The 23,267-nt window shown below is 42.1% G+C and overlaps 3 protein-coding genes across 9 annotated transcripts; 2 read left to right on the top strand and 1 right to left on the bottom strand.

Annotated features, from left to right (window-relative positions):
- The first annotated feature begins 1,868 nt into the window (after positions 1-1,868).
- dazap1 (DAZ associated protein 1) lies at positions 1,869-11,632 on the top strand. 4 transcript variants are annotated; one of them, XM_061297281.1, is made up of 12 exons: positions 1,871-2,115; positions 3,189-3,229; positions 3,998-4,164; positions 4,424-4,489; positions 5,041-5,145; positions 5,320-5,368; positions 7,546-7,628; positions 9,544-9,691; positions 9,773-9,805; positions 9,953-10,102; positions 10,262-10,426; positions 10,811-11,632. In XM_061297281.1, exons 1-12 carry the CDS (start codon positions 2,087-2,089, stop codon positions 10,975-10,977), a joined length of 1,203 nt encoding a protein of 400 aa, XP_061153265.1. In that variant the 5' UTR covers positions 1,871-2,086; the 3' UTR covers positions 10,978-11,632. The 4 variants fall into 4 exon arrangements, with proteins under 4 accessions (XP_061153267.1, XP_061153266.1, XP_061153265.1 ...); XM_061297280.1 differs by having other exon boundaries at positions 1,873-2,115; positions 5,038-5,145; XM_061297283.1 differs by lacking the exon at positions 3,998-4,164 and having other exon boundaries at positions 1,869-2,115.
- A 145-nt stretch (positions 11,633-11,777) lies between these two features.
- Positions 11,778-22,949, top strand: LOC133166891 (dipeptidyl peptidase 9-like). 4 transcript variants are annotated; one of them, XM_061297269.1, is made up of 21 exons: positions 11,778-11,991; positions 12,907-12,997; positions 13,206-13,450; positions 13,566-13,678; positions 13,771-13,944; positions 14,034-14,202; positions 14,274-14,384; positions 14,462-14,590; positions 14,785-14,846; positions 14,937-15,037; positions 15,103-15,280; positions 15,352-15,511; positions 15,594-15,673; positions 15,773-15,943; positions 16,013-16,148; positions 16,241-16,386; positions 16,507-16,653; positions 16,719-16,871; positions 16,932-17,074; positions 17,236-17,347; positions 22,746-22,949. In XM_061297269.1, the coding sequence occupies exons 2-21, from the start codon at positions 12,942-12,944 to the stop codon at positions 22,755-22,757; spliced, it is 2,598 nt and encodes an 865-aa protein (XP_061153253.1). In that variant the 5' UTR covers positions 11,778-11,991; positions 12,907-12,941; the 3' UTR covers positions 22,758-22,949. The 4 variants fall into 4 exon arrangements, with proteins under 4 accessions (XP_061153253.1, XP_061153251.1, XP_061153250.1 ...); XM_061297267.1 differs by lacking the exon at positions 22,746-22,949 and adding an exon at positions 17,589-18,045 and having other exon boundaries at positions 13,119-13,450; XM_061297266.1 differs by lacking the exon at positions 22,746-22,949 and adding an exon at positions 17,589-18,045 and having other exon boundaries at positions 11,779-11,991.
- LOC133166896 (angiopoietin-related protein 4-like) lies at positions 18,825-20,195 on the bottom strand. The gene is made up of 4 exons (XM_061297285.1): positions 19,710-20,195; positions 19,529-19,639; positions 19,371-19,458; positions 18,825-19,055 (listed from the first exon to the last, which is right to left on the bottom strand). Exons 1-4 carry the CDS (start codon positions 20,142-20,144, stop codon positions 19,006-19,008), a joined length of 684 nt encoding a protein of 227 aa, XP_061153269.1. The 5' UTR covers positions 20,145-20,195; the 3' UTR covers positions 18,825-19,005.
- Positions 22,950-23,267: the final 318 nt, after the last annotated feature.

A 23,267-nucleotide genomic window follows, 5' to 3' on the forward strand; every position in this document is an offset into this window, starting at 1 on the left:
TGAATCATTTGCAATCTCAAGCCCCTCATCTGAGGCAAGGTAAAAGATAGTTGCAATGTCCGTTTTAAACAAGATATATAGTCCCATGATTTTAAATAGGATCGTCATCTTGAAACACCTTCTTGCTGCTAATTCTTGAATCTGAGCGTCAACGCTAATTGGTCTGTTGATTAGCAATCGAGTGATTACTCTTACCTTTTTGATTTTTAAGCAGACCTGTCGTATACAATTTTTAAAAGTACAATCTATTTGTATTTTGGCCAACTTCCTTACTTTATTAGCGTTATGGCGGTACTTGGAGAGCTAAGTACTTTTTGACGCAAAACATGAGACAGGGACGCGGGGTCAGCGTAGGCAAGTGAGGCACTGCTGCCCTCTGCTGGACGTCCTATGCATGTGAAGAACAAATAAAAAAAGGGGCGGCCTTATTTTGACCTTATTTAGGTCGTTTCAATGCAAGTAAAAATGGAAAAAACTAGTCTTCCATTTTGTGTTCATACTTTTATGTCTGACTCCAGTGAAGTGGCGCCTCAGCAGTCATAAACTTCACTGCACGTCACTGGCGTGAGAAGCACCAATGTATGGAGAGTTTCACAGGTTACAAAGTTCAGACACACAGTCCATCTGTTCTAGGCCACAGCTGTTTAAATAGGACCCCTCGGTGTGCAAAAAATAATCACCATTGCATGTTTACAAACCCAAATGTTGCAGGTGTTGAGTCTAGGATTTGTTGTGGTCATATTGTTGTGTTACTTTGCAATTGTTAAATTATATAGATTTGTATATTTTCACACTCAGAATGAGACAGATTTTTTTTGATGACTTAATTCATAGTTTTATTTGCGCTTTCACAGTAGGTGCAGCTGTAACAACATCAACAATACAACCGAGCACATAATATTAACACAAGTAAATTTTTAACCTTTTCCCCCGTGCAACATTACACGCGGCACAATGACACTACAATAAGCATCACCTGGACCACCATTACCCAGCATGCACTTCAGGCACATTAGCCGAGGCTGAGTGGGGTTTTCTCCTCACTGAGGGTCCTTGTGTAGTCATGGTTTAATGTCCACCTACCTCTCATGCTGCAGGGGCCTCTTTAGCTACACTGCTTGTGAATATTAATGTGAGCGCTCACAAGCATCGACAGCAACTTTACCACTGCGGTTTTCATGTTGTGACATTATATACGTGAATAGTTTGGTTGAAATGAGCTAAATGAAATGTACTTATCATTTTGAGGAGATCATCTATTGTAGCTATGGGTATTTGTGTCACAAAAGCTGGCCTTTTTAGGTTCTACAGTCTCTAGGACAATTGTCTTAACATTTAGAGAATGTAGGGGTCTCAAATTATTCCTCCCTATTCAGTCTTGTGAATCGCTGAAAATAAAGCCGCCACCCCCCCTTGAAATGACGCCAACGTGGGTCTGTCTTCAAGAATGTGGCAAATGTGCACCAGTTATAAATGACTTTAAATTGCATTAAGGTTGGTTACATTTATTAAGAGTGAATATTTTATTTATTTCAAATGCATTAAGTCATGCATACAGGTTTAAAATAATGTTTAGGGTGAGTTGAACAAAAAGAAAAAGAAAAGATCGGTTATTTGATTTGAACAACTTGAGCCACAAGACGTCAGCACATTGTCTTCATGGAAGGTCAAAGGTCGCCATGATGTGCGTGAACCTATAGAGTGTGCGTAAATATAAATTGACGTCCCTTTATTCAAAAAGCAGAATACTTGAACCATTGATGCTGCACGTGAGAAAAAAAATAGATAATGTAAGTGAGGAGGTAATATTTGCAATGGTTATTTTTTGGATGACTTGTTTGCGATCATCCAGTGGTGTTCTTCGGGCCGCTGCGGTGCGGTGCGGTTCGGTGATGGTCGCGGTGCAGTGTTCCTTTAAAGGCGGTGCACACTTTAGTGTCGTCATTGCGCAGAGCAGTTTTGAACCAAAAAGCGGAGTGACCTTCCTTGCTTCGCTCTCAGTGTGAGAGGGGCAGCAGTCAAGCGAGAAGCCGGCGGCCACACAGCTCACGCAGCCCCCCCCCACCCCTCCGCTCCAAACTCAGAAATGAACCACTTAATCGGCGATGAAATCGGGTAAGTGTCTTCCTACCAAGCGCCGTTAAAAGGCACGGAGTCTTTTTCCAAAGTATTTATTATTATTATGAATCGAACTTGCACTGTTCTCTTTGATAGCTAGCATTCGCTAACGAGCTAGGTTAGCTCTAGTAAGTTAGCGACAGCGCTAGCACCTGCAAATAAGGGCGAAAAGTGACATTTATTGTGGAAATGTGCTATTACGGCAGCTTGGTTACAAACGTCCGACGTTGACCTTGGCTTCAGCCACATTTTTGATCGGGGAAATATCCCAAAGAGTCTCGCTATTCACTTATGCCGGTTGTGTTTTTCTCTCGGTTCGGAGCATCTGCGCTAACCAAGCTAACATTCTAAGTCAGACTGACTTGGCCAAGAGGACACTTAGCGGGCACCGCGGGACTGCTTGAGATGATTTCCCCGGGTAGTCCTCCACCTTTCACACGGTCGTAGATGAAATGGAAGCGGTTTGATCGTACGGATGATAAACTGCTTTGTTAAGTGTCAGCATCCGAGCCAAGCGTCCATCCGTGCTCCGACTACAGACTGGAACGAGCCGGCTGCAGCCTGTGCCATTGTAGCCTCACAATTTGCTGTTAACTGGAGGGTGAAAAGCAGCATACTTGGCTAAATGGATGATGACAGAAGCATGTGAGATGAAATCAAACGGAAAGATGAAGAAACTGGTGCTTCAATCGCCACACGTTGTCACCTGTACACTTGATCAGTCGAATTGACTGCACTTTGTTGACATCAATTGAGTATTTGACAATTCATGAGACTTTATTTCTTCATTGATTCCTAACATAATAATTAATTGCAGGGAGCAATTTTGGATTTACACCGGTGATTCTGGCCCGTTTCCACCCATGTCCTTTACTGTTTACATCCATCTACCTGACTTGAGTGCACTTATGTACTTGACCAATGTACGATATTTGCAGTCACGTACCTGACAGTGTCCTCGTCTACCTAACTGTGTGCAAATGGATTCGTTACTGTTTACATTGGTGTACCTGTTTTGATGCACTTAAACCTGCGTGTGCACAAATTTCATATCATATCTCTTTTTGCAGAAAATTATTTGTTGGTGGGCTGGACTGGAGCACCACACAAGGTAAGTATCATAACTGTCATATCATTCTTGCTTTTAAAAAAAAAAAAGGTTTTCTGAGGTAGCCTTAAAACTACACCCAATAGCGTGACAGCTTAGTTGAATACGCAAGCATTCCTGTTGGAATAATCATCAGGCAAAATGGTGCCATTTGAATAGGCGTGTTGCTAAATACAATCTCACGTAGGTAAGTCTCCAACGACGTATTGAACACGGTTTGCTCATCATTGGAATATTCCCCCCCAGCACTTTTCATTTAGCACGAGAACATTTGGAGCGCTTCGAACCTTGCTCCTTTTACATGACTGAACGTGACTTTGGCGTTGTTACACAACCTTCTCCGAGATGGTCTCGCCCGCGTCTCAACTCTTCACTGATGATTTCTGGTCTGACCACCGTGTAACTTTGGACTTGTGTGTCTTAACGGCACTGTAGCATAAAGATTACAAGCACAGCAGTGTGGAACTCAGCTTGTTCCCTTGGCATTGACCGCAGGGCTTCCCAGCAATGAGAAAAGCAATTACAGACTCCTCATTTGTTGAAACTTGCTCACTTGGACTCGGTGGGCGTGTGCCGGCATCTCGGTCGGCGCTATGAAAGTTGACACGGGGCCAGTCCTTTAAGAATCATTTTAAAGATGTTCATTTGTGTTTTCCAAGCTCCATTTTTCACGTCGAATGAACGTGTCCGCCCCTCGTAGCTTATTTTGCAGTGTTGCTGTGATGATTTAACCGTTCCTTTCTTTTTCTTTTTTTTTTTATCTTCCCTCAGAAACCCTGCGAAACTACTTTTCACAATATGGGGAAGTGGTAGATTGTGTTATAATGAAGGACAAAACCACTAATCAGTCGCGAGGCTTTGGTTTTGTCAAATTCAAAGACCCCAATTGTGTACGGACGGTGCTGGAGACAAAGCCGCACAATTTAGACGGCAGAAATGTAAGTGTGAAAAGACTCCCGAAACAATACGTGCGCGTATTTTAAGAAAGCAGTTAAGCCGAGACATTTGCTAAGCGCAAGAAAGCGTCGAACACACGTTACTTGTAAAAACGGATTATTTGTTTGCTGAGCAAGATCGACCTGTTTCAAGTCAAATTTGGCCCTTCACGTTGCAATTGTGGCGGAACGCAGTGGCCAACCATTTATTCAGATAAACATTTGACATCGGTGGGTAAACATTTCCCCTCTATGCCGTCAGATTGACCCGAAGCCGTGCACTCCTCGAGGAATGCAACCTGAAAAGACTCGAACTAAGGAAGGCTGGGTGAGTAGAATGTGACTTTTTTTTCTTGCCAGACAGTGCTAGGTGTAATAAGTGCTAACTTAGCAAATAAAACAAAACAGTGCTTTAATATTTTTAACAGAAATCAATACTTTTGGTCAGTCCCCATTTTTTTTTCCATTATTGACTAATATGACGTGTTGACGTCTTGCACACTTTTTTTTCTGGAAAGTGCTGGTTTTGCAAATGCAAGGGATCTGCCCAACACTAGAAAAACACAGAGACTGCGTTTATGGATAAAGCAAAATATGTATTTGATGGAGGTCTTTCTTGCGGGAGCAGCCTCGAGCCTTTGCAGTCGGAGTGTCGTGCACTGCGGCTGCAAAGAGAGTGAGCGGGGGGAAGCCGTGTTCCCTGATCTGCGGAGACTAGTGTTTGCGTTGACATGACATGTTAAGAATTATACCCCAGGGCAAGAGGAGAACCTAATTTCTTCTGCAGCGCCTGAATAGATGATGGCCAAGCGGCCTTCCCCCCAGGGATAGCCTTTAACAGACACTGTAATCCATACACTCCTTGTTTTCTTTCAGAAGGGCAGCAAAGCCGATAGCAATAAATCGAAGAAGATATTTGTAGGTGGAATTCCCCATAACTGTGGCGAGCCTGAACTCAGGGACTATTTCAATAGGTTCGGCGTGGTGAGTATTGTCTCTCGGCTTTATGACTGTTTGGACATCTTAATTCAAATGAAAAAAAAAAAGCACATTTTATGGAATAGGAAAGAGCAAATTAGCTTTTTTCATGATTTAGGTAAACGAAGGACCCCGTCTGCGTTTTCTAAATGTCCATTGTTTCCCTTTGTCCAATTCAAGGTCACAGAGGTGGTAATGATCTATGATGCGGAGAAGCAGAGGCCCCGAGGTAAAAGCTGATCCCGTTTTCATTCCCACCCTCCCTCCCGTCCGTCCGTCCGCCCGCCCGCCCTCCCTCAATACCTTACCATCTTAAATCTAATGACAAACTATTCTGGCCCAAAGAGAAACCGACCATTCAACTGTGGAAATGACATTTAATCACTGCAGCGCTCCATTTGAGGTCATACCAAGCTATCCTAGCGTGCGCTAAATAGACAGTATGACTTCCGTTGTGTCAAAATAACAATCTAGAGTTTCGATACCTCATTTTGAGGATATTTTAAGGATTCATTGCGTGATTTTTTTTTTTTTTAATTGAGAAAAAAATGGAAAATGCAAAAATTGAATTGCAAGTAGTTAGCAGATGCTCTGGGAGGAAAAGCGTCAACTAAAAGGGGAGACGTTCGAGGCAGCCAGATGGTCAACATGCAAAAGGAGAGCGAGAGAGAGAACAGTTTGAGTTCCAAAGGCGATGTGACCTTCAAAGGTTTGTTTATTTCACAAGAACAAGGGTTGATGTGCTACATATAAAAAAAAACAGGCCTCCTTATGAACTGCCTGAAAGTAGAAGTAACATAATTGCATCTCGTTCAGTCCTCCATGTATAGTGACACTTTAAGCCTCACTGGAAATCAGAGCAGCCACCGGCAATGCTGGTGTCAGCCCGGGTCGGCCCAGCCACCTCCAGTCACATCTGTTCCATCTACATTTGTCCTACATCGTAACGATGCCGCGGCCAGCGACCCGCGACATGTTCTGTGTTGCTCCTCCTCCTTCACTCCATTTAGCCTCTGTTGGGAGAAACGGAATGGTTTGTCATTGGACTTTAACATGACCCAACGCAACCAGTTAGCACCATTGCACAATCGTTGTAAGCGTAACTTTAAAACGTGATGTATAATGTGGCATTAAGTTTGAGTTTGCACATAAGTGATACGTGTACCTTAAATGGCATATTATGTTCCCCCCCCCCCCCCCCATATGTAGAAAAGTTAAGTATATTTGCAAGTGCGCCCTTTATATTTTCTTTTCCTCTGTGCCCCCCCCCCCCCTTCTCCTTAGTGAATTGTTTGAATGTGATTAACTGTGTCTCTTAAGGTTTGTCTTTTCTCCTTTAGGTTACTGTGCATTGACTGGTACCACAGAGGTACAGGCCAAACTTTTGAAAAAGGCCCAAACGCTCAATTGGTTCTTGGGGTGTATACAAAGTCAGAACTGTTTTGAACCTCGAACTGTTAGAGGATATTTTTCTTTTTTTTCATTTCATAGCGTAAAATGATTGACAGTACTTTGGAATAGCAAATCCTAAATTGAGATTGAGGACATTGACAGATGTTATTAATATCAATAGGCCACACAACTCGGGGATCCTTGGCTGGAGGTCTCTGAAATCTTGTTGTCCCTTAGGATGTTTTAGCGAATTCAGGTTAGGTCCCAGAGTAGAGATGGCTACTCAGCCTAGTTCTGCCAAAGTGGAAAGTTGATTTAATTGAAGTAGAAGTAGATCACTGTGGCATTTAGAAAAATATTGTCTGAAAGTCCGTGTTTTTGTTTTGATTCATTTTGGCTCAGTCGTCAAGATCACGTTTAAAAGCTACATTTCTATAAATTCGGGGTTTTTTGTGTGTGTGTGTGTGTGTGTGTGTGTTCCTGGTGATCTTTGTATGTGCCCCATGAAAATTCATTTTTGGGCAGAGCATTTCTGGCCTATATCTTTGTGTTACCATTTGCAGTGTTTTATTGTTGAATTTTGGCTTATCCTGGCGGACTCAAAAGTCGCATCTCAAATTTGGGAAAGCTTGGAGAAAGCGCTAGGCATTCTACAGTTTGTGTTTCTCCATGTTTTTTGTAATGCATTAACAATGGCTGCCACAAGTATGTGCTCCGAAGCAAAATACCCAGGACCATTCAAGGTGGGGTTTGGATGAAACCGCGGAAAATATAGATTGACTCCTATTTATCATCCATCCTTCACGTCCAATGGTCACTTCATGGTCCAAATATGTTTCCAGGTTTTGTAGTCTTGGGTTTTGTGTCTGTGCGACGTCATCCAAACCCCAAGAGCCTCTCGCTCAATCTTGACAGATCCTCACTCTGCCGAATCCCGATACTGTTCTTCATCTTGTGTTGTCACAACCCCCCCCCCCTCCCTGCTACCTTGATTCACTCTTGGTCGTTGGCTAGGTTTTGGATTTATTACTTTCGAGGCCGAACAATCAGTGGACCAGGCTGTCAACATGCATTTTCACGACATCATGGGCAAAAAAGTGTGTAGTTGTAGTTTTATTTTAACCTTCAGATCAAACAGAGGCTTTGGCGACTGACTTTATATTCGAGTGGAATCGGCTCGTTTGACTCCCATTGCAATATTTCCCAATTGGGCTTCTGAACACAAAAGCATATTTTCTATACAATGTTAAACTCTGAATTTTGAAATCGAAGGGCTTGTCGCCCAAGGCTCTGTTTAAAACTGACCACTCCTCTAGGTTGCAATGTCATTCTCAAAAGTAATTCTCTTGTGAAAAAATAAATAAATTTGTAAGCCTACATAATTATAATTAAAATCACAGCTCAATGAATATGAGTAGAATTAACCTAAAGGATTGGTCCAATCAGTTCTGTTTCTTTTTGTTTTTTTGATATTTGGTTGGCAGGTCACTTCCACGTCAACATGTCTTCTTTTACGTTAAAAAAAAAAAAAAATCAGTGACCTCAATCAAAGAATCTCCATACTGTGTCCATCCGCTTTACAAAAACAGAATTTAGGAGGTCTCTTAAATCACACTTGACATTATTTCATGGCGCGGGCATAAGTAATCCGATTACAGCAAGGGAAAAAGTAAATGATTCATCCCAGCAACAACGTTTAAGCGCGTTTTACATGACACACAACAACCCTTCTAGTCACTGTGTCTATTTCCACTTAAACATGGCAATTGACTCCATTCTTCTTAAAATAATGACTCTCAGGATACCTTCATTAAAATGTGGCTTTCTCATTATATCTAGCCTACATCCAATCTCAATTGGGTAATGGATTTAGCTCAACTTGTAAACGCTCCAGTTAAGACACCCCCCCGCCCCCTTGACTTTGCCCTGATTTTTTTTTTTTCCAGCAGGCATCAACTTAATCCATTGTTCTTGACTTGACATTACCTTACACCGGGACTTGAGGGAGCTCGGGGGGAGGTATGAGTTACAAAATTAGAAAATGGAGCACATCAAACTGAGTTGCAAATCCCACTTCTGCTGTTGGGGACTTTCCAGAAGTCACGGTATCCATCACAGCAAGCTGTGATGCCCACGGGAGAAAGCGCTCCGCTCGCTGTCGGCGGCGGCGGCCACTACCCGACTTGCGCCTAATTGGGTCGACAGCGATAAAAGAGAGGCTTGCCAGCAACACCTTTTAAAGCTGGGTGGAATTTGTGATTCATTTTCTTCCTGCAAGGTGACCCCAATAAGTCAAGCCCTCAGTCTATTTCTGGTTGGCTCCCCCTTAGTCTCTGCCCGGTTTCCTTCAGCTGGTTAACTGCTGTGCCTTGTCACACGGCAAGTTAGAAATGGAACACAAAAAAAAAAAGCTCAAAATCATTAGTCTTGGAACAAACGGATGAGTTTTGAGTCTCATTTTCGACAGAATTGTTCCTTTTGACACGGTATGAAGATTCAGTTTTATACTGGAAAAAAAATGTTCGTTTTTTTTTTCTTTCTGCATGTTTACCTTGTATTTTATTAGAATTGAGATGCAATTTTCTCTTGACATCCATCCCCCTTAAAACGTATTCCAAATAGAATAAATTGAGATTCTTCATATACTTTAGATGCAGAAAGGTAAGTTGTAATTTTATATTAGAGTACTATTATTTTTGTAGAAGGCAGTTCATTGAATTTATAAAAATAAAAAAAAAATCTATGTTTCTCAGGTACATTAAATTTTCAGATCAGGACCTCTCTACAATATTTGCAATTTTATTTATTTTTTAAATCCAATTTGATTTCTAGTACCTGATACACATAGCTGTACTTGTCTCCTGGTTACGCAATAATTTTTGATTAAGACAAGTGAAACTTTTGAAATTGGCCCCAAACAACAAAGATAAATGGACAGCTCTGACTAGGTGGGGGACTTGAGGGGCCATTTGCAGGCGTTACCAAATGTCTCCTCCTTGTCCCTTTGTCCAGGTTGAAGTAAAGAAAGCAGAACCCCGCGACAATAAAGCTCCTGGCCAGCTCGGCCCAGGCCAGTGGGCACCCAGGACCATCTTGAGTGCAGCTAATGGTTGGCCAGCACAGCCTGCCCACAGTTGGCAACAGCCTTATGGGCCACAAGGTGAGTTTTTAAAAAGCTCAACTGGACCTTGAGCAAGTCTACTTTTGTCTAAAGCGTTGTACTCTTATTTTGTCCTTGAAGGCATTTGGGTTTCCACCACTGGCCCACCTATAGGTATGCTCTCATTCTCACCAAATCATCTCACCTTATGTTTTCTCCATGTAATAATAGCTTTAATTGAAGTCATTTTTAGGGTATGATGGCAAAATGAGCTTTTTTTTTCTTCTTCTAATGTTCTAATTATGTTCTCTAATTGCTCAGGTGGTTATGGACCGCCATTAACAGCGGGCCGGGGAACCCCGACACAGCCCGCTTCACCTTTCAGCGCGTTCCTGGTCACCACCCCAGCAGGCAGTTTTGCTGCAGCTCAGGGCTACCCTGCGCAGGGCTTCAGCACAGCACCTCAATTTGGTGAGTGACACACACTTGGGTTAAGGTGGAAAAGCAAGCACAAAGTTCACAGGAAGAAAGTGTAGAACTTGATGGGAAGACAAAAGTATAAAGTGTCATACAATGTGCAAGTTATGAATGGAGAAAAGTCATTAAGAGTATCATTGTATTGTGTAACAGGTTACACTTTTGGCACTCCTCAAGCAGAACAGTATGTTCAGCAGGTTCCTCCTCCACCTACAACTCCCGGAAGTGCAACATTAGGCTTTGCTCCTACCACGACACCAACTCAGGACTTGAGCAAAGCTTCCTCTGGCCAGCCCGACTTTCCGTATAGCCAATATGGTAAGATGCGTCTTTCTCTCCCTTTTTTATTTGTTTTGCACCTAAGGACACCGTGAACTAAGAGCTAACTATTGGACTGAGGTTTCTCCAGCAAAGCTGTTGTGCAAAAAGCAAATCTAATTGGTCGGGATGATTTTTTCACTTTAGTGTAATTATATTTCACATGAGGCAGCATGGTCGAGGTGTGGTTTGCACATCTGATACAGTTGTGCAGGTCGCCCCCTACCGTTTTTGTTGTGTCACTGTCCTTGGGTATTGTTTATCTTTGTTTGTTTTTTTAAATAAATATCTCATAGGATACAGTTTAAGCTAATGACAACTCTTCAAATGCATGGAAACGAGTCACTCTGTCCCAGTCATGTCCAATGTTGTCATCCAACGCAGGCTACGCTCAGGACCTGACTGCGTACAGCCACACGTTTGCAGATCCAAGTCAGACAACGGCCTCATATGGCTCAGCACAGCCGACTGCTGCTCCACAGCCTGTCGCCAACACGTTTGGAAGAGGGCAAAACCACAACGTACAAGGCTTCCACCCGTATCGACGTTGACTGGCACTTTGGGACAGGAATTATGTAAAATTTTATACAGGAATCTTCTGGGGGCGCGTGCAAAAGGAGTCGGGTAAATGTGTGTTCTTTGGGTTACTTCAAATGCACATTGTGAGATGGAAACCTCCATGTAAGTAGGTCTTCCAATTTGGTCAATAGAGTTGTACAAATATTTTTCTTTACCTAATTTATGGAAAATTCATGATGAAACTCAAAAGATGCTTTTATGTCCAATACGTCAACAATGTTTTATAGTAGAACTAAAACTACTTTGCAATAATTTTGATTGTTGTTGAACACTAGCACATAGACTATATGAAAAGAGACTTACATATAAATATGTATATTTATGGTTGACACAAATGAAAACAGGGTTTTGCATTTCCCCAGCTTTAAATTCTAGGGAGATTGTTTTTATTTGGTCACTGTTGTTTACGTTCTGAGCCTTTCAAGTTTGTTTGAAATTGAGATTATAGATATATATTATACACAAACTGTGCAATTTTTTAAAAATGAATTTTGTACTAATATGTACACTCTGCTTGTTTTTTTTTGTTTTTATTTAAAGATGTAGACTTCCCTCAGGTGGCTGTTTTGGGTGCGTTATGCACTTATGCAAAAAGGACAAATTATTAAAAAAAAAAAGTCGTTACAAGGATGTCTTTTCCCTTCATTTATTTTGGAATCGAATTTCTTTTTGGTTTGGTAAGTAGACACCATTTGAATATTGTCATTTCCTTGACTATTTTTATTGAATTTGAAGAGTGTCGATGAGTTGTCAATTCTGGGCTTCCGTCAACATCCGGGTATTGGAATCGGGTGACGCGTCTTCGCTCCATGACTGACTGCTAACAACTCAAACAAGCTACAAGTTATCAAAACAAAAAAAGACAAGCTGATGTACAAAGGACAAACATATCCCTCCCACCCGTAAATGCAGACCAAAGTTACGTCAGCGAACTTACTCCTGCTTTCTATGAAGTGAATCGTCAACTAAAGATAAAGTCACTCAAGGTTGGTGTGTGTGTGTAAGCGACTCAAACCTGAAATGTCTTTCACTGGTTAAATGATTGTTTTGGTCAATTCACAAGGTAGCCTGTTGTAGCTAGCTGGGGCTAACAGATTTTTAAAGAAACACGACAAACTCGTCCCATGTTTTTGTCAAGTTTAAATACTTTACTAAGTTGTCATTGCCATGTATAGATAAATCCATCAGTTTGTTGTGTATACTGCCCCGACATGTGTTTATATAATAATTGTCAACTTTGCCCAAGAGGAGAGATTCAAAATCACACCCTGCTACAACTAATTTTTTAAAACTAAATACAACGAACCCCAGTCTAACATCATAATTTGTGAATGCTAAGCTTACTCAAACTTCAGATTTGACCAACTTTTGTACACTGTCCAAATCTTTAAAGCTGCTTGTCAATTTATTTCCTTGCAAAGTCATCTTTTTGAGATATCTGACAACACAGGGAATGACCTCTTGTTGGAATTTGTATATCCACCCATTCCCAAGCAACAGAACACTTTGCAATATGGGCCACAGGGCTTAGTCCAATGTGCCGTGAGTGTGTTACATTTGCCAGAGTACTGACACAGACGCGGAAGTGTTGGCGTCATACAGCAGTCACAAAATCAGACTGAATCCAAAGCAAGATCACCTTGTTGTGGACTTTTTGGGAAGAGCTGATGCTGAAGAGTAGCAGCGCCAGGATGTTGCCGCACGCCGATATCTTTTCGGACTTTGCCCGTCATCACAGTAACGGAAACCGTTTACCTCTCGTTAGCACGTGAGCTTAGATTAGATCCGATATGTTCTGTGTAACGTTTCAGTTAGACCAGGTTCTTGTCATGCTGGTGGTTTAACATGGATTTTCATTTGATTTGATTCGATTTTTTTTGGGGTCACCTTCTATTCTTTAGGAAGCCAAATCTGGTTCAGGGCCATCCAACGCTTCATGCACATCGTTAAGAGGCTGAAAACTGAAGACAAGAAAGGAGACAGACAGAGGAGGTATGGAAATCTGTTTTTATTTTGTCAGTGTATACGTGTGCTATTTTTCTCATTTACTTTTAATGATTTCGTTAGTTTCCGTTAACTATAATGACCTTGTTTGTGCTTTTTTGTGGTCCAGAAACGTTACAACAACTTGGGAGGTTCCACTATGACTGCAAAAAAATTTCTCTCAAACTCCGATTGTAATCCGAACATGTCTCCGCAGCATTAGAGAAGCGCTGGCAAGCATGCCGGTGTTGAACGAGCTCTCCGACAGCACAGAGGTTGTGGAGATGGACGATGTGACTTCGACCCTTTTCCAGGTGCAAAAGCATACGTGGGTCGGACTGCAAAAAATCATTCGCGCCCGTCGCCAGAACATAGGCGTTCTCGTCAACAAGGCGCCATATGACTTCCAGTTTGTCCAAAAGGACGAGGCCGGCGGGCATTCCCATCGTATCTATTACCTCGGTAAGATGGAGAATAGAACGGGCCCAATTACTGGTGTCACACTAGGCCGCTACAAAAAATTGCTTCAAATGGTCGTAGCAAGATTCCAGAGTTGCTTTCTCCCCTCGTTCGACAGGTGTGCCTTACCACATTGGGGGCAGTCGGGAAAACGTCTTGCTCTACTCTGACATTCCCAAGAAGGTACAAAAAGATCCCCTTCTCCTTTGTCATCTGCTGGATGACTTTAAGGTGCGCCTGTTTTTATTTTCATTCTTCTTTACTTATAATTATCAAAACAAAACGGCTTGATCACGAGTGTGTCCTGTCGTCCATCAATTTAGGCCAGCCCTAACTCCAACGTTTTCTCAAGGGAGGAGGAGCTTCTGCGAGAGAGGAAGCGATTAGGGGTCTCTGGCATCATATCTTATGACCACCACCGATCAACGGGACTTTTCCTGTTCCAGGCCAACAGCAGGCTTTACTACTGCGTTGACGGTTCCGATAACGACTTCAAAGTTAGTTCTCAAATTATGGGATATTTCCAACACCATGTGGACCGATCCATTTTCATTTCGAATTGACCCGTGGCTTCGTTTGCATGCAGCAAGAGCCAATGAAGCCTTGTGAGATTACGAGTCAATGTTCAGGCCCACGCATGGATGCCAAAATCTGCCCGGCCGATTCGAACTTGATCAGTTTTGTCCACAAAAATGACATTTGGCTGAGCAGCATCAAGACGCGTGAAGAAAAGCGGCTCACCTTCTGCTGTAAAGGTCAGAAAGGAGATTTTTTTATAAAGCATCGCTTCAATGGTTCGTTTATTGTCCTTGAAATGTCATTTCAGGCCTTGATAAATCAAACGCGGATGCCAAAACTGCTGGCGTGGCCTCTTTTGTCACTCAAGAGGAATTTGATCGTTACACTGGATACTGGTGGTGTCCGGCAGCGGAAGATGGTGAGAAATATGTTGTCATAGTTTCTATTTCACACGTCTTGCCTTGGCTTCTTTCTGTGTTTTGATTGCTGTCTCAGGATCTGATGGTGGAAAAACAGTGAGGATTTTGTTTGAGGAAGTGGATGAATCAGAGGTTGACATCATCCACGTTCCAGCTCCAGCTCTGGAGGAATGTAGTACGGATGTGTACCGATACCCACGCGCAGGTACTTCTGAATCATGTGTCCAAATCTGTGCAGAACAACTTTTATTTGGGCTTTCAAAGATACTTAGGTTCTAAAAAAAAAAGACATTATGAGGAGTTGCCCTAAGTTTCATGAAGCTGTAATACACATTTACACCACAGGAGGGAGCAACTACATTGAATGGTTCTGAACTGCATCTAACTGCTTATTTCCAGGCAGCAAGAACCCGACCGTTACCCTGAAATTAGCTGAAATCAAGATCAACAATCTTGGCAATGTGAGTGTTTTCCGGCTGGCTTCCGTTTGTCTGTTTTGTTGCCGTCATCCAATCCGATGAAAATAATCCATAGTCTGCCTTCCTCTCTAGATTGTCAGCACACAGGAGAAAGAGTTGCTTGTGCCTTTTGCAAGCTTGTTCCCCACTGCGGAATACATCACCCGAGCTGGATGGACTAAAGATGGTCGATAGTAAGCTAGCAGGGTGAAAAAAAAAAAAAAAAAGTGCTGACTCTTCTCACTCACTCTCCTCTCAGTGCATGGGCAGCCCTGGTGAACCGAAGACAGCAGCATCTCCGATTGGTCCTGTTACCTTTGTCGCTCTTCATTCCTGTCGACCTGGACAACGCCACAAGACTGGAGAGCCTGGAGGCTGTTGGGGACACGGCTCACCCGCTCATCATTTACCAACAGAAGAGTGACATCTGGATCAATGTACATGGACCCCTCCATCATATACAAAAAAAGAGATGAAAGAAAGCTGCAATTTGTTTTGTTTTTTTTAGGTCCATGATGTCTTCTACCCATTCAATCAAAGCAACGATGAGGAGCTCACATTTCTCACTGTCAACGAGTCCAAAACAGGTTTCTGCCACCTGTATAAGGTCACCACGCTGTTGGAATGGGGCAGTTACAACTGGACCAAAGACTACACACATTCTGAAGGTACGGTGCTCAATGGAAATATTCACGTCAGCATTTTCCATGTTAACTGATCCCCTCTGGTTTCATTCTTCACAAACACCAGATCATTTCAAATGCCCAATCAAGGAGGAGGTGGCACTGACGAGCGGGGAGTGGGAGGTGTCGGCCAATCACGGCTCAAAGGTTTGCTTCCATTCACGTGAAGCATCACGTTATTATTATCTGGGAGCATGACAAAACATTCTGATGATTTCCCCTCTTTTTCTGCCGTGTTGGATGCAGTCGTTGTCCAGCCCTCAGATTTGGGTGGATGAGACCAAAAAGGTGGTGTACTTCCAGGGAACAAAAGACTCGCCCCTCGAGCAACACTTGTACGTCGTGAGCTACGAGTCACCGGGAGAAATCGTGCGACTCACCAAGCTCGGGTTCTCGCACAGCTGCTCCGTGAGCCCAGTGCGTACTCACGACACACCGAAAGACACAAGAGCATATCTGTCAACTCTCAAATGTGTTTGTGCGCAGGCATTTGACCTGTTTGTGAGCCACTACAGCAGCCTGACCAGCACACCTTGCGTGCACGTCTTCAAGCTGAACAGCTCAGAAGGAAACCCCTTGCACAAAGAGCCCGAGTTCCTGGCGTGTCTGATGGAGCCTTCTGGTACCAAGTGACTTTTTTCAAGGTTTCTTTGAAATAGGAAGTCAATTGGGAGCATTTTTCGTCTTCTGTTTCGACTCTGGTTTTCCTTTCAGATCTCCCGCCTAATCACAGCCATCCCGAGATTTTTAGCTTCACGGGGAAGTCCGGCTTTCAGCTTTATGGCCTCTTGTACGAACCACACGGTTTGGTTCCGGGGAGGAAATATCCTACTGTCATCTTCGTCTATGGTGGTCCTCAGGTTTGAGTTCTTCATTGTAATTGTAAACAGTTATGTGCATTTTTTCAATGTATTTTTTGGTCTTTTGCTGAGTTTAACAATTTTTTCATGTATCATGTTTTTTTTTGTTTTTTTTCCCAGGTCCAGTTGGTGAATAATTCATATAAAGGCATCAAATACCAGCTGATGAACACTTTGGCATCCCTTGGTTACGTTGTGCTCATCATCGACGGGCGGGGCTCCTCTCAGCGAGGACTCGCGTTTGAAGGAGCTGTAAAGGACAAAATGGTATGGCTGTTCTTCACGCAAAGTGAATCCATGGCAGAAATGTAACTCTTATTTTCCTTCATCAGGGTCAGGTGGAGATTGAAGACCAGGTGGAGGGTTTGCACTACATAGCGGAAAAGTACAAGTGTGTGGACTTGAAACGTGTTGCCATCCATGGCTGGTCCTATGGAGGCTTCCTCTCTCTCATGGCTCTCATTCACAGACCTGATATCTTCAAAGTAAGTTTTTCCCTCATGTTCCTCCTGTCTTTGAAACGAATGAACAGAAGATTTGTTTAGGTTGCCATCGCAGGAGCTCCAGTCACAATGTGGACGTCTTATAACACCGGTTACACAGAGCGCTACTTGGATACCCCCGAAAACAACCAGAAGGGCTACGACGCTTCCTCGGCGGCACTTCACGTCAACAAGTTCCCTAATGAGTAAGAGCGTTTGTTTCAAAATACACTGCTTTTAGTTCACATTAGCATATTAGCATGTGAAATGTTTCAATGTGATTCGTCACAAAAGAGTAACATTAAAAAGTGTGGAGTTTGCCTGTTCTCCCCATGCCTGCCTGTGAATGTGCCGTTCAACCCCACAGACCAAACCGACTACTGATCCTGCATGGATTTCTTGACGAGAATGTTCACTTTTTTCACACTAACTTTCTGGTGTCGCAACTCATCCGGGAAGGGAAACCGTACAGTCTTCAGGTAGGTCTCAAATGACATCTTACTTTTTACTTTGCTGTTGTTCATAAAAGTATATCATCCTGCTAACTCAATTTATATATATATATATAAATGATATATTTTTAGCATATTTATTTTTATATATTTATTTGTATATCATCCTACGAACTCATTCAAATGAATCTTCACAAATTGATTGACAGTCAGAGCTGTCATGACGTTTGTTCACGGTTGCTGTTTTCCGTGTTTAAAATGTCTTAAGGTTTATCCGAATGAACGGCACAGCATCAAATGTCCAGAGTCTTCAGAATATTATGAAATCACGCTGATGCACTTCCTCCAGGAGAACCTCTGATCTTACACACACTTATGATGCACACACGACTCTGTTCCAACAGGGGACGCTGTTGTGCATCTGTTTTTATGCACAAAAAGTCTTGAGCTACTTAATGAATGTTGTACTTTCTAGTAGAAAGTCTCTACTCGTATTTATATTCATATTCTAAACTTTTGGAAAGTACTTTTGAGTTACAACATAAGACATACTAGACCACAATATTTTCATTTTTATTGTCCATTTTGCCCTTATAATTAAATGGAGTTTTATTTTTTTTAATCAACAAAGTCATTATTTTTGTTAGTTGTCATTGAGGTTGTCTAAGTACTGTGCTATTTTGTCAAACCTTGATTAAAAAATATATATATATTTGTGCAAAGGATATTGTTATTGCGGTATTTTTTTTCAAATATCAAAACAAGCAGGAGATATTCACCCAGAACTTCTGTTTTGTGTGTTTCTGCTTTTCTGAGACAGGTGCAAACTCACAAAACAGGAATAGTAAGGGGTCAAATATTGTGTTGAGGTCTAAAAAGATCTTGTTTGTCTTTTCCATGATACAGACTATTTGTCTATTAACATGTCACATTTATGTTGTTATTCAAAAGCATTTTGTGTGTGTGTTTGTCTGTAAAAAAAAAAAAAAAATGTTATTGCCTCTGGCACAATAGATAATTAACCGGGAGTGGCTTTGACTGACTTCATACTGTGTAAAATCTCCTAAAACGATGCATTTATTTGCTTCCTGTCATTTGGAAAACATATATGGGGAAGTAAACCAAGATATTGTTTTTAATATTTCACTGAGCTTTGCTTTAAACAACCAAGTTTTGCTGTTGGTGTTCATACTTGGTGTGGAATTTTTAGGTACCCGATCAGGACAAGACACAAACTATTTTTGAAATTTATTTTCACTCCTTACAAAAGATATATTTGATGTAGACAAGTTAAAAAATATACAAAAAAATAATTTGTTTTAAAAAGCCCTTATAAAGGGAATACTTACAATTGTCAATGTGACAGAAATTTTACAGCATCGCATAGAAACACAAATCTGATAATTCAGTGCAAAAACAGATGATAAATGTGCTTGCTGAGTTTGTCAGCCAGTTGTTCCACTCTTAAGTTCTTCTCATCTTGCTTTGGTCTTCTGCTGCCTTTCACTCAAGACGTTATTGCTGGTTTATTGGAATGGGTGCAAGCTTCATAAGAGCTGTCCTCAAAGAGTTGTTTTGTCTCTTGGTGTTGTTCCAAAACATCCTCCTTGGCTGATACTTGAGCCAGCCGGATCTTCTGGGATATTTGAAGCTCGGCGCAGTTGACGTGCAGATCATTGTCTCGATCATCTTTGTTGAAAGGAAGCCCCGAGACTCCTTTCAGAATGCTTCCTCCCTGAAGAGAGATAGCATTGTCAAGATCATGCAATGCCCTCATTTCCCTGATCTTTGGACCGTCTGCAAACAACCCTGACAACAAGTCAGGCTGCGGACTTTGAGTGGCAAAGGTTTCGTTTTGTTTTCAAACGTGGCACTTCAAATAGCTCATCAGCTAGTCAAGCATGACTCAATCTTTACAGCACTGTCAAAGTTCAGTGCATTGCCGGAGCTAGTTTTTTTTTTTTCTGAGGGGGGAGCAGTTCAATTACCTGAACTTCTGAACATTATATAACACCCTTTAACAGAAAAACTTCAAAAGTCACAAAATTACCTCTTTGGGCGTCAGTCGGCGCCGTATTTCCCGTCAGTGCCGTCTCCTCGTGCCTACGCCTGAGGAATCGGACTCCCCGGTGTGAAACCTGGAATGATGGAAGCCTGTCAGTCGAGATGAACGTGTGCATTTGTCTCTTAGGATGGAAAGACGCTCACCTTTTTCTGCAGTGTCAGAAGGTGTGAACTCTGCTTGTCCAGCTTGTCTTGTTGCTGCCTGATCTTGTCCACCATTTGGTCGATACGTCTGTTCTGCACCGCCATGATTTTCTGGGAGCACAACTTTCCGTTAGGCGTTTGTCGTTCGTCACTCTCCAAACTCGACTTTCTTTCAACTCACCTGGATGAACGACATTGTCGAGTTGTCGCCCCTGAAGTTGACATCTGTCGTCTCTTGAAGCGCTTCATCCACTTTCTTCTCGAGCGCGTTCATGCGGGAGTGGAATTCCTTGGTCTGCTTCATCATCTCCTTAACCTCAGCACCCATTTTTTCCTTCTCCTCCCGTTCGGCCTTCACCACTTTGTCTTGCTCAGTCTGCGTTCCCTCCAGCGCGACCATCGTGGCGTTGAAAGCTTTCAGTCGGCCGCTGATGTCCCTCATCTGGGCTTTGGTCTTGTCTACATGCTCCTTGAGACCTTGGCCCAGCTGAAGCAGGCCGTGGGCCACCACGTTGACGTCATCCCACGAGGCGTACTTGTCTCCCCTGTTCACGGGGAAACCCGCCGCTGCGTTGAAGAGCAGCACGGGGACGAGGATGGTCTGAAGCGTCTTCATCTTGGCTTTGTTTGGATTGGATTGGCGTTCTTGTTGTCTGTGGTTTGCCGCGGACGGTTTTTATAGCTGAGCGCTCCGGCCCAGGCTTGCTGTGATTGGCTGCGAGGCTTTGGAGGTGGATAGTTTGGGGAGTGGAAACAGGTCACTACTTGTAAAATGACGCAATCCAAGCACTTTGTTTCTGGCAGACATTTATGATTGTGGTAAAGGTTGTTTTCCTAAAATATTACAATCCAATTGGAGTAGAAAGAATATTGTTTTTGAAAGATGATGCAGAATTTGAAATGCTCAATTAACGCTTCTGTTAATTTAAAGTATTTGGCTAGGTTGTTTTTAATAGACCTTAAGGACCTTCAACATGAGATTAGAATAAGAAATTCAGCTTCATTCATTAAAAAATGTCACATAAAATACCAAATTAGAATCAAATGACATAATAGACCGTCATTTATCTATTTATTTGATTAATTCCCAATAAAGTGAAATATGACATATTATGTAGGCAAGAAAAAGAAAATCCCAGCTAGTTAAATATTTTTTTCTGTTAGGTGCCAGTAGCTGCTATGAATCAGGGGTGGTGGGGAGAAGTTGGTGAGAAGTAGGGGAAAGTTCACCCCGCCGGGCTCTTTACAGCCTGACAGCAAAATCCCAAACAATGGCACGCACATCAAGACACGCACACCAAGCCAGACAGCAGTCACGTTTTCCACGAAATGGGAACTGAAACGCTGCACATTCAAACTTTATTAGTCAAATAAACAAACTTAGAGCACATTTAAATTGTTGTCAAATGAATTCTCAATCCCCCCAAAAATATAATTAGGAGTTTCTAATGATTGAATGAATATATTATTAAAACAAAACAATGTTACCTATTTTAAAGCATACACATTGTAACTTTCTACATAGCTTTGTGTGGGTGTATTCCCCCCCCCCCCCTCCTGTCCATTCATTCAGAAGAACAATAAGTGAAATGTCAAGGACACGTTTATCCACAGTGTTCATGCAGAGCACGTTTCCCTGCAGCAGCCTCGGCACGTACCCCCCATCCTCCTCTGCTGACGTGAGGAATTGCACATCAACGTGAACACACTGTTCCATCAAGGCTTGCCCCTTCTATATAAGCATTGAGCATAAAATATACCGTAATTTTCGGACTATAAGTAGTATAAGTCGCACCAGCCATAAAATGCCCAAAAAAGTGAAAAAAAACACCATACAGATGTATATAAGTCGCTCCTGAGTATAAGTCGCCCCCCCCACCCAAACTATGAAAAAAACCGCAACTTATAGTCCGAAAATTACGGTAGTCATAAATTCAATTTAAAAAAGCAGACATATGCACGTATTTTATTTACATCTGGTAATGAAGTGCCTGGAAGTGACCCCCAGTAGCAGTGATGAAATATTGTGGCCCGCTCCATCTTAAATTGCTCGTGCCTGACTTACACAAAAGAAACTTGCCATTAACTAATACATGAATACATTCATTTGAACTAACCAGTTAATGCAACAAACATTACAGCACTCTCGATAATGTAAATGCGCCTGAATGAAACGGAATAATTCCTGATCATCTTCTGAACCTTCCTGAATTGTTGTTAGAGATCCGCAAGGCTGCTGGATAAATGACAACACCATGTGTCCCATCACATCTGCACGTGCATAGTACACGAGATTCCCTCCACTGGGTAGAATGTGATTTTAGACACCAGTGGGTTAGTGTGTGAAAGGTGAGGCTGTCGTCACATGACTTTTCTGTTGCATCAGCCTTGGAGAAAAGCTGCTGCTGCTGGAACACAAACAAGAAATGTGTTCTCAGCCGCCACAATAATGCTCTCGAGCAAGAGATGTGTTTGCCACACACTGTCTTGATCATTGTATCATACTACTGCAAGTACCAAAGTACATACAATCTATATTTAGTTGTGCGTGTGCAGAAATGGCATCCCGCAGGGATCCATGCTTGGACCAGTATCGTTTTCTTTACATGCTTCCCTTGGGAAGTATTATAAAGTACTCTGTTAGAATATGTTGATGGCACGCACATTGTTCTGTGTTGCATCTGATTATTTTTAAATTTCACGGCCAAAAAGCTTTTATTTGATACCATTCTTTACGCTAATTAAAACTAGAATTAACATGGAACATTTTCTGTTAAGTTGTGAGCTGCTCTGTTTCTATAGGCGCCGTTGGTCATCAAATGAATTGTTTCAATTTGTATTTTGCTGCCATGAGGAATTCATTTCCTTCGGGAACTAAAAGCAGCTGCTATTTACACTCCAAAGGTTGACTTTTCCTTCATTCATCACTTGCGTTGGAATGAACTTTTACCCAGATTCCACTCAGAGTATGCATCCTATTTGTCCCAGCTTGCTCTGTGGTTTGTTCTTGCCAATTTTTTTTTCTTTCTTTTCACAATCTCATTCTCCAGCTTGCACTTTAACCCAGAAAGCATTGTTGTTTTTCAGAGGCCTCGGCACCACACACTTGACTTTTTTAATTTATTTATTTTTTGGGCGAATGGATGGATGGATGGATGGATGGATGGATGGATGGATGGATGGATGGATGGATGACTCCTGTTTTGTTGGATTTCAGGACACGTCGTGATCAAAAGTAGCAAATGAGAAGAATCTAAAGATTTTACGCCACCAGGAAAATATTTGTAAGTTATCAGCTGATGAATTCCGTAACACGTCATTACTTTTCATCTGTGTGTGTAAACAAGTTTTTTTAAGCTTCTTCCGCTAGTTGAAGACCTTGAAACAAGTCTAAAGGCATTTATGACTTCTTCCTGACCTCTGTCGAAAGAAAGTAAAAACATGTTTTGCTGCCAACCTATATGGACTTTGATGCATACTTGAAGATGACAGACAGGTATTGTGTCACTTCATTCTATTTGCACGTCAGCAAGGTGAGAAGGGGGGGGGCCGGATCTTATTGTTCTGATAAAGATCTGATCATGTTTCGGCCCTCCGGCTTGAAAGGTCGGACTGTAAAGTTTGCACGTGTCGTGCAGCAAGAGACCACAGTTACATTTTCAGTGTTTGTGTGGTGATACATTTAAATATAGTGAGAGTAAATGTTACACGTCATAAGTAAATAAAACAAAAGTTATTC

Source organism: Syngnathus typhle, linkage group LG14 (assembly GCF_033458585.1).
Source record: "Syngnathus typhle isolate RoL2023-S1 ecotype Sweden linkage group LG14, RoL_Styp_1.0, whole genome shotgun sequence".
Taxonomy (NCBI): Eukaryota; Metazoa; Chordata; class Actinopteri; order Syngnathiformes; family Syngnathidae; genus Syngnathus; species Syngnathus typhle.

Bases quoted from the DNA above. Each gene is read 5' to 3' on its own strand.
- dazap1 (XM_061297280.1), top strand. From the start codon at position 2,087: ATGAACCACTTAATCGGCGATGAAATCGG. The intron at 9,692-9,772 runs GTGAGTTTTTAA...TTGTCCTTGAAG, and splicing joins ACAGCCTTATGGGCCACAAG to GCATTTGGGTTTCCACCACT. The intron at 10,103-10,261 runs GTGAGTGACACA...ATTGTGTAACAG, and splicing joins CAGCACAGCACCTCAATTTG to GTTACACTTTTGGCACTCCT.
- LOC133166891 (XM_061297266.1), top strand. From the start codon at position 12,942: ATGCACATCGTTAAGAGGCTGAAAACTGAAGACAAGAAAGGAGACAGA. The intron at 14,591-14,784 runs GTACTTCTGAAT...GCTTATTTCCAG, and splicing joins GTACCGATACCCACGCGCAG to GCAGCAAGAACCCGACCGTT. The intron at 15,944-16,012 runs GTGCGTACTCAC...GTTTGTGCGCAG, and splicing joins ACAGCTGCTCCGTGAGCCCA to GCATTTGACCTGTTTGTGAG.
- LOC133166896 (XM_061297285.1), bottom strand. From the start codon at position 20,144: ATGAAGACGCTTCAGACCATCCTCGTCCCCGTGCTGCTCTTCAACGCA. The intron at 19,459-19,528 runs GTGAGCGTCTTT...CCATCATTCCAG, and splicing joins TTCTGACACTGCAGAAAAAG to GTTTCACACCGGGGAGTCCG. The intron at 19,056-19,370 runs GTAATTTTGTGA...ATCTCTCTTCAG, and splicing joins GCCGACTGACGCCCAAAGAG to GGAGGAAGCATTCTGAAAGG.